The 10,334-nt window shown below is 42.1% G+C and overlaps 1 protein-coding gene and 1 pseudogene across 1 annotated transcript in view; both read left to right on the forward strand.

Annotated features, from left to right (window-relative positions):
- Positions 1 to 1,022, forward strand: part of LOC111957961 (sialate:O-sulfotransferase 1) — a 4,593-nt gene extending 3,571 nt beyond the window's left edge. The window contains 1 exon segment of the mRNA XM_070436977.1: positions 176 to 1,022. Coding sequence (XP_070293078.1) covers positions 176 to 556 — 381 coding nt within the window. The 3' untranslated portion in view covers positions 557 to 1,022.
- A 2,348-nt stretch (positions 1,023 to 3,370) lies between these two features.
- On the forward strand, positions 3,371 to 6,356 carry LOC139023568 (sialate:O-sulfotransferase 1-like; annotated as a pseudogene).
- Positions 6,357 to 10,334: the final 3,978 nt, after the last annotated feature.

A 10,334-nucleotide genomic window follows, 5' to 3' on the forward strand; every position in this document is an offset into this window, starting at 1 on the left:
GCCAGCCTGGAATCTGGGTTTTATTGTGGCTTGTATTAATCATGTACAGTATAGTACACCAGCCAGTYGGAGTCCTTCTGGGACCGTGTTTTGTTTTTTATTGCAGGGGGGAGGGTCTGTGTGTCTGTCTGCYTTGTGTGAGTTGATGTTCTTTCTGAAAAGCACTGCACAATAACATGCCCCCACCCCCACACTTCTCGTAGAGTGGCCTGAGTTTGTGAGCAGCTACGCCTCCTGGTGGGCATCCCACGTACTGGACTGGCTGCGGTTCGGCCAACGGGTCCTAGTGGTCCACTTCGAGGAACTCCAGACAGCGCTGGTGCCCCGGCTACGATCCATCGCCTCCTTCCTCAACACCACAGTGACCGAGGACAGACTGCTGTGTGCCGAGAGCAACCAGGATGGACASTTTAAACGCTCCGGGGCCCGACAGKCCACCTTCGACCCCTTCACACCCGACATGAGAGGACTGATAGACGGGCTGATCCGTGCTGTGGACCAGGCTCTCCGMGACAGAAACCACACAGGCCTTCCACTGGAGTATCTGCCCAGATGATGGACKGCTYAACTCTGATAACCCTGATCTCTACCTTGTCCACTACCCTGTCCCTCCTCAGTTTTCACTGCCTTAAAGCTGTGGTGGCACGGATGGATGGATACCRCCAATCCAACTCAAGAGAAAGCGTTTCAAATCAGGAATGTGCCCTGCAAAGGAAACATAGAGGCTATTCTCACAAAGCACTTTTTATGCTTTAGAAGCGCTGGTTTATTAAAGTGCTGTTTTTCTGTTTTAGATGTGTTTTGGTTTTTGGGACATTGCCTTATTGGAGGTGAACTGATAAGTGTACCAAACAATGGAAACAGTTTCCTCTGTTTTAAATCAACTCTAAATAAAKWGTACCTCCTATAAAAACTATAGGCTACATCCTGTGGTACAATCCACTTTTGAGTTTTGTTTTTGTGATCAAAATATAAAAACTCAATATATTGGATTACAGCATAATAAAGTGACATTTCAAATATCTAATGCAGGCAACGTCTTCAGAAAAGGGTTACTGTTGTTATATGAGTTAACATTGGAGTGTTTGTAAGGTGGTGTTTTAYGCATATACAGAATTAATGGGTTCCTATGGTAATACTGACAAAATATAATTAGACCATCAAATTACCGAAGTAACCAAAATATACCTCTATCCAAAAAATATCTTTGGGGATCAACTACACTACAGCCAAGGGAAGTGGAACAAATCTGTCAGGTATTTTGAGTGCTACATCCCCAGAGAGCAGTGGTGGAAAAAGTACCCGATTGTCATACTTGAGTAAAAGTAAAGGTACATTAAAGGGAATTGACTCAAGTGAAAGTCACCCAGTAAAACACTACTTGAGTAAAAGTCTAAAAGTATTTGGTTTTAAATATACTTAAGTATCAAAAATWATTTCAAATTCCTTATATTAAGCAACCCAGATGGCATGATTTTCTTGTTTTTTAAATTTACGGATAGCCAGCGACARACTTCAACAATCAGACATAATTTACAAACGAAGCATTTGTGTTTATTGAGTCTGCCAGATCAGAGGCAGTAGGGATGACCAGGGATATTCTCTTGATAAGTGCGTGAAGTAGACCATTTTCCCCATTTCAAAAAGATATCGAGTACTTTTGGGTGTCAGGGAAAATGTATGGAGTAAAAAGTACATTATTTTCTTCAGGAATGTAGTGGAGTAAAACTTGTCAAAAATATAAATAGGAAAGTACAGATACCCCAAAAAACTGCTTAAGTAGTACTTTAAAGTATTTTTACTTAAGTACTTTACACCACTGCCAGAGAGGAGAGGGAGAGTGTGTAGGCCCATGACAGAATGATCTGTCCCAGGTCAAGAGAGCAGTGCTGGACCAGGCCAGACAGACAGTCCCAGCCTGCATGTTTAGCCCAGGGAAGAGGGGCAAGTCACTAGTCCTCTACTAATTTGTACTGAGCTGATAAGAGCAGCAGCACTGGTTGTGTGGGCGATGCACTTTGGACCAAAGTGTCTGGATTTACAATTGTATAATATGGTACTCTCTCTTTCTCTCTCTGCCTCGTTCTCTCTCTGTCTCGGTCTCTAMCTCTCCCTCCCTGTCTGCAGCATCGAATACACTCATGGAAAATATTTGATAYATGTTTTTGGGAAAACAGCTCAGTGATATATCAAAATACCAAACTACATCTTGTATTCCTATTAGGCCTTATTACACAAATACACATAAAGCGTGTATATCCTGAAAATAAAAAGGTATATTTGAGCAGAGACCATGGGTATGCAATGTTGACGTGGGATTCTGGGAAATGGGGAATACATGCTGAGCTCATTCTTCTATTGGTGGCTGAAGTAGAGTTGTTATTAATATCCAGTGCCACTTGGTGAAAGTGAATGCTACAATACAGATTGGAGGTTGGTATTGGTATGTGCCAGTCTATTGTTTTTCCAGTCTAATGTACACTTGTTGTCATCATGTGGACATTAAGTCACATTTTGGGATTATGGGTAAAGGTATAGTTCCCTCAATATATACTATTGAGGGAACTATACTTTGGCTTATACAATTTACTTTGGCTGTAGTCGATTCACCATCGCCATACCACTACTGCAACTATGGAAGAATAAACAAACATTCAATCAAGAGGTTACTAAAACGTATTTTGTCTGAACCTGCAATTTACCTCAACACTGATAAAGTACACTGATAAAGTTGTAAGTCGCTCTGGATAAGAGCGTCTGCTAAATGACTTAAATGTCAAATGTAAATGTACACTGTGATAAGTACATATACCTTAATGCTGTCCACATCATACCTAAATCACCAGTTCACATTGTCTTTTCTTTATCAGGCATTGTAATATAAAATCCACCAGATGGTGTCAGGGTAAGACCTATAGAGCATCCTAACAGGACAAGTAATGCACGCTACAGCCATTCCATAAGCATATCGTCCAGATATGACAACAATAAATATTATTTTTATCCATGGACAAGTTTTTGACAAAACTGCACGATAGAAAGCATGTGTACACATTCATTTCATTAGTATGATTTGTGTGTGGTGATTTTGTATGTTTAGTTGCATGGTGAGCCACACGGTCCCGTGTGGCTCAGTTGGTAGAGCATGGCGCTTGCAACGCCAGGGTTGTGGGTTCATTCCCCACGGGGGGACCAGGATGAATATGTATGAACTTTCCAATTTGTAAGTCGCTCTGGTTAAGAGCGTCTGCTAAATGACTTAAATGTAATGGTGTATTCCGCTGAGGCGTCATTTTTCTCCCCTATTTCTGGCAGCAGGAGAGAGGTGTCAAGGTGTTACATTTAAGAGGCTCATCAGCTTATTCGGGATATGGGTCAGCAAAGGTGGAGTTGCTTTTCGACCCACCTCCCAGCACACTCTCTCTCTCTCTCTCTGTGTGTCTCTCTCTCACGCACACATGCACACACACACACACTGCCATAGCCTACCACCCAGGATTCAAATTAATCAATAAAGGCCTATCTAGTCATAGGAGATAATCCCTGATATTTAGTAGGTCTGTCCATATTCAAATATAGTAGGTCTGTGTAACGGTTTTCTTCTGTGGAAGGAGGAGAGGACCAAAGCGCAGCGTGATTAGTGTTCATCTTAATTTAATGACACTCAAAAAACTGAACACTACAAATTACAAAAAAACAACATGTGAAAAACCGAAACAGTTATGTCTGGTGCAGACACACACAAAGAGTGAAGACAACCACCCACAAAACCCAACACAAAACAGGCTACCTAAATATGGTTCCCAATCAGAGACAACACAAAACACCTGCCTCTGATTGAGAACCATATCAGGCCAAACACAGAAACAGCAAAACATAGAAATACAAACATAGACTGCCCACCCCAACTCACGCCCTGACCATACTAAATAAAGACAAAACAAAGGAAATAAAGGTCAGAACGTGATATATTAAAATATAGTAGGTCTGTCCATATTAAAATATAGTAGGACTGTCCATATTCAAATATAGTAGGTCTGTCCATTTTCAACTATAGTAGGTCTGTCCATATTCAAATATAGTAGGTCTGTCCATATTCAAATATATTAGGTCTGTCCATATTCAAATAAAGTAGGCCTATCCATATTCAAATATAGTAGGTCTGTCCATATTCAAATATAGTAGTCCTGTCCATATTCAAATATAGTAGGCCTGTCCATATTCAAATGTAGTGGGTCTGTCCATATTCAAATATAGTAGGTCTGTCCATATGCAAATATAGTAGGCCTGTCCATATTCAAATATAGTAGGTCTGTCCATATTCAAATATAGTAAATGGTGAAGCCCCAAAATTGCCCTCCCTGGAAGCCTGTGTTTCAGACATAAGAAAGTGGATGGTTGCAAAGGTTCTACTTTTAAACTCAGACAAAACAGAGATGCTTGTTCTAGGTCCCAAGAAACAAAGGGATCTTCTGTTGAATCTGACAATTAATCTTGATGGTTGTACAGTCATCTCAAATAAAACTGTGAAGGACCTCAGCGTTACTCTGGACCCTGATCTCTCTTTTGACGGACATAGCAAGACTGTTTCAAGGACAGCTTTTTTCCATCTACGCAACATTTCAAAAATCAGAAACTTTCTGTCCAAAAATGATGCCGAAAAATTAATCCATGCTTTTGTCACTTCTAGGTTAGACTACTGCAATGCTCTACTTTCCGGCTACCCGGATAAAGCACTAAATAAACTAAAGTTAGTGCTAAACACCGCTGCTAGAATCTTGACTAGAACCAAAGAAATTGATCATATTACTCCAGTGCTAGCCTCTCTACACTGGCTTCCTGTTAAGGCTAGGGCTGATTTCAAGGTTTTACTGCTAACCTACAAAGCATTACATGGGCTTGCTCCTACCTATCTTTCCAATTTGGTCCTGCCGTACATACCTACACGTACGCTACGGTCACAAGACGCAGGCCTCCTTACTGTCCCTAGAATTTCTAAGAAAACAGCTGGAGGCAGGGCTTTCTCCTATAGAGCTCCATTTTTATGGAATGGTCTGCCTGCCAAAGCATTCTTCCTTCAAATCCAGGACTGCCAACCTTGTGAATAATTTTAGCACCACTTTGGCTTGACACCAAACTCCACTTTGCACCACGGAAATTCAAATAATCACTCAAATTGTGTTGGACTTTGTCTTCTGCAATTCGTATGCTTCTGAGCAGACTATGTACAAATCCCTACTAACTTAAAATGTTACATTCCTTTCTCCCAGACTCCAGTGCACAGAGAAGGTTCCTACCAGAGAAGTCCAGTTATTGGTAGCGCTCTCCAGCTTCCCAGGAGCAGCAACCTGGGTCAGACACCTCATAGAGTTGGCCACAGGATACTACACAGGAAGCTACTACTTCGATGGAACCCTTTACAACAGAGGTCAGCTCCTATACTGTACAGCCACTGTATGTTTACACAGGATAGGAAAGAGGCCACCACACTTTAGGAAACCATTTTTGTCCTTGGCCATCTGTTGTGCAGATCCAGCTATTTGTCTCAGTCCATAATGAATTCAAGATTATTTTTTTTAAAGTTATCATCCATACCCTCTGTCTTGCTTGGTTTATATGGAAAGATAAAAGCAAAATATTTCCCATATGGTTTGTGCATCTGTGTCTTGGGTGTTGTGTAGGCTTCAAAGTGAGAAGGATTACTGGAGAGTGGTCGGACCATCTGTGTGAAAACACATGAGAGTGGGAGGAGAGATAGAATGTATGATTCTGTCATCCTGCTGTATCAGGAGCCCTACCGTTCCCTCATGGCTGAGTTCAACAGGAAGTGTGCAGGACATCTGGATACGCCTCTGATCAGCACTGGAAGACCAAAGGTACAGGCCAGCCTGGAATCTGGGTTTTATTGTGGCTTGTATTAATCATGTTACAGTATAGTACACCAGCCAGTGGAGTCCTTCTGGGACCGGTGTTTTTGTTTTTTATTGCAGGGGGAGGGTCTGTGTGTCTGTCTGCATTGTGTGAGTTGATGTTTTCTGAAAAGCACTGCACAATAACATGCCCACCCCCACACTTCTCGTAGAGTGGCTGAGTTTGTGAGCAGCTACGCTCCTGGTGGGCATCCACGTACTGGACTGGCTGCGGTTCGGCCAACGGTCCTAGTGGTCCACTTCGAGGAACTCCAGACAGCTGGTGCCCCGGCTACGATCCATCGCCTCCTCTCTCAACACCACAGTGACCGAGGACAGACTGCTGTGTGCGAGAGCAACCAGGATGGCACTTTAAAACGCTCCGGGGCCCGACAGACCACCTTCGACCCCTTCACACCCGACATGAGAGGACTGATAGACGGCTGATCCGTGCTGTGGACCAGGCTCTCGCGTGACAGAAACCACAACAGGCCTTCCACTGGAGTATCTGCCCAGATGATGGACCGCTGAACTCTGATAACCCTGATCTCTACCTTGTCCACCACCCTGTCCCTCCTCAGTTTTCACTGCTTAAAGCTGTGTGCACGGATGGATGGATACCTCCAATCCAACTCAGAGAAAGCGTTTCAAATCAGGAATGTGCCTGCAAAGGAAACATAGAGGCTATTCTCACAAAGCACTTTTTATGCTTTAGAAGCGCTGGTTTATTAAAGTGCTGTTTTTCTGTTTTAGAATGTGTTTTGGTTTTTGGGACATTGCCTTATTGGAGGTGAACTGATAAGTGTACCAAACAATGGAAACAGTTTCCTCTGTTTTAAATCAACTCTTAAATAAACTGTACCTCCTATAAAAACTAATAGGCTACATCCTGTGGTACAATCACTTTTGAGTTTTGTTTTTGTGATCAAAATATAAAAACTCAATATATTGGTTATCATAATAAAGTGACATTTCAAATATCTAATGCAGGCAACGTCTTCAGAAGAGGGATACTGTTGTTATATGAGTTAACATTGGAGTGTTTGTAAGGTGGTGTTTTAGGCATATACAGAATTAATGGTTCCTATGGTAATACTGACAAAATATAATTAGACCATCAAATTACCGAAGTAACCAAATATACCTCTATCCAAAAAATATTTTTCGGGATCAACTACAGCTACAGCCAAGGGAAGTGGAAACAATCTGTCAGTATTTTGAGTGCTACATCCCCAGAGAGGAGTGGTGGAAAAAGTATCCGATTGTCATACTTGAGTAAAAGTAAAGGTACATTAAAGGGAATTGACTCAAGTGAAAGTCACCCAGTAAAACACTACTTGCAGTAAAAGTCTAAAAGTATTTGGTTTTTAAATATACTTAAGTATCAAAAATTATTTTCAAATTCCTTATATTAAGCAACCCAGATGGCATGATTTTTCTTGTTTTTTAAATTTACGGATAGCAGCGACATACTTCAACAATCAGACATAATTTACAAACGAAGCATTTGTGTTTATTGAGTCTGCCAGATCAGAGGCAGTAGGATGACCAGGGATATTCTCTTGATAAGTGCGTGAAGTAGACCATTTTCCCATTTCAAAAAGATATCGAGTACTTTTGGGTGTCAGGGAAAAATGTATGGAGTAAAAAGTAACTTATTTTCTTCAGGATGTAGTGGAGTAAAACTTGTCAAAAATATAAATAGGAAAGTACAGATACCCAAAAACTGCTTAAGTAGTACTTTAAGTATTTTTACTTAAGTACTTTACACCACTGCAGAGAGGAGAGGATAGTGTGTAGGCCCATGACAGAATGATCTGTCCCAGGTCAAGAGAGCAGCGCTGACCAGGCAGACAGACAGTCCCAGCCTGCATGTTTAGCCCAGGGAAAGAGGGCAAGTCACTAGTCCTCTACTAATTTGTACTGAGCTGATAGAGCAGCAGCACTGGTTGTGTGGGCGATGCACTTTGGACCAAAGTGTTGGATTTACAATTGTATAATATGGTACTCTCTCTTTCTCTCTCTGCCTCGTTCTCTCTCTGTCTCGGTCTCTAGCCTTCTCCCTCCCTGTCTGCAGCATCGAATACACTCATGGAAAATATTTGATAGATGTTTTTGGGAAAACAGCTGTGATATATCAAAATACCAAACTACATCTTGTATTCCTATTAGGCCTTATTACACAAATACACATAAAGCGTGTATATCCTGAAAATAAAAAGGTATATTTGAGCAGAGACCATGGGTATGCAATGTTGACGTGGGATTCTGGGAAATGGGAATACATGCTGAGCTCATTCTTCTATTGGTGCTGAAGTAGAGTTGTTATTAATATCCAGTGCCACTTGGTGAAAGTGAATGCTACAATACAGATTGGAGGTTGGTATTGGTATTGTGCCAGTCTATTGTTTTTCCAGTCTAATGTACACTTGTGTCATCATGTGGACATTAAGTCACATTTTGGGATTATGGGTAAAGTATAGTTCCCTCAATATATACTATTTTCAATTTACTTTGGCTGTAGTCGATTCACCATCGCCATACCACTACTGCAACTATGGAAGAATAAACAAACATTCAATCAAGAGGTTACTAAAACGTATTTGTGTCTGAACCTGCAATTTACCTCAACACTGATAAAGTACACTGTGATGTACATATACCTTAATGCTGTCCACATCATACCTAAATCACCAGTTCACATTGTCTTTTCTTATCAGCATTGTAATATAAAATCCACCAGATGGTGTCAGGGTAAGACCTATAGAGCATCCTAACAGGACAAGTAATGCACGCTACAGCCATTCCATAAGCATATCGTCCAGATATGACAACAATAAATATTATTTTTATCCATGGACAAGTTTTTGACAAAACTGCACGATAGAAAGCATGTGTACACATTCATTTATTAGTATGATTTGTGTGTGGTGATTTTGATGTTTAGTTGCATGGTGAGCCACACGGTCCCGTGTGGCTCAGTTGGTAGAGCATGGCGCTTGCAACGCAGGTTGTGGTTCATTCCCACGGGGACCAGGATGAATATGTATGAACTTTCCAATTGTAAGTCGCTCTGGTTAAGAGCGTCTGCTAAATGACTTAAATGTAATGGTGTATTCCGTGAGGTCATTTTTTCTCCTATTTCTGGCAGCAGGAGAGAGGTGTCAAGGTGTTACATTTAAGAGGCTCATCAGCTTATTCGGGTATGGGTCAGCAAAGGTGGAGTTGCTTTTCGACCCACCTCCCAGCACACTCTCTCTCTCTCTCTCTGTGTGTCTCTCTCTCACGCACACATGCACACACACACACACTGCATAGCCTACCACCAGGATTCAAATTAATCAATAAAGGCCTATCTAGTCATAGGAGATAATCCCTGATATTTAGTAGGTCTGTCCATATTCAAATATAGTAGGTCTGTGTAACGGTTTTCTTCTGTGGAAGGAGCAGAGGACCAAAGCGCAGCTGATTAGTGTTCATCTTAATTTAATGACACTCAAAAAACTGAACACTACAAATTACAAAAAAACAACATGTGAAAAACCGAAACAGTTATGTCTGGTGCAGACACACACAAAGAGTGAAGACAACCACCCACAAAACCCAACACCAAAACAGGCTACCTAAATATGGTTCCCAATCAGAGACACACAAACACCTGCCTCTGATTGAGAACCATATCAGGCCAAACACAGAAACAGCAAAACATAGAAATACAAACATAGACTGCCCACCCAACTCACGCCCTGACCATACTAAATAAAGACAAAACAAAGGAAATAAAGGTCAGAACGTGACAGTACCCCCCCCCCCCCCAAGGTGCAGACTCGGGCCGAAAACCTGAACCTATAGGGGAGGGTCTGGGTGGCATCTGTCCGCGGTGCTGGCGCTGGACGTGACCCCACTCCACCATTGTCTTTGTCCGCTTTCTTAGCGTCCTTTGAGCGGCGAACCTCGGCGCCGACCTTGGCCTGGGAACCCTAATAAAGGGCCCCACTGGCAGTACCCGCGACGCAACACAAAGGAAATAAAGGTCAGTGTCTTTGTGGGCTATACTCGGCCTTGTCTCAGGATGGTAAGTTGTGGTTAAAGTATCCCTCTAGTGGTGTCGGGTGTGCTTTGGCAAAGTGGGTAGGGTTTATCCTGCCGTTTTGCCCTGTCTGGGGTATCGTCGACGGGACCAGTGTCTCCGACCCCTCCTGTCTCAGCCTCAGTATTTTATGCTGCAGTAGTTTATGTGTCAGGGGGCTAGTCAGTCTGTTATATCTGGAGTATTTCTCTGTCTTATCCGGTGTCTGTGTGAATTTAATTATGCTCTCTCTAATTCTCTCTCTTTTCTCTCTTTTCTCTTTTCTTTCTCTCTCTCGGAGGACCATGCCTCAGGACTACCTGGCTTGATGATCCTTCCTGTCCCAGTCACCTGGC

The sequence above is a fragment of the Salvelinus sp. IW2-2015 genome, linkage group LG4p, assembly GCF_002910315.2.
Source record: "Salvelinus sp. IW2-2015 linkage group LG4p, ASM291031v2, whole genome shotgun sequence".
Lineage (NCBI taxonomy): Eukaryota > Metazoa > Chordata > Actinopteri > Salmoniformes > Salmonidae > Salvelinus > Salvelinus sp. IW2-2015.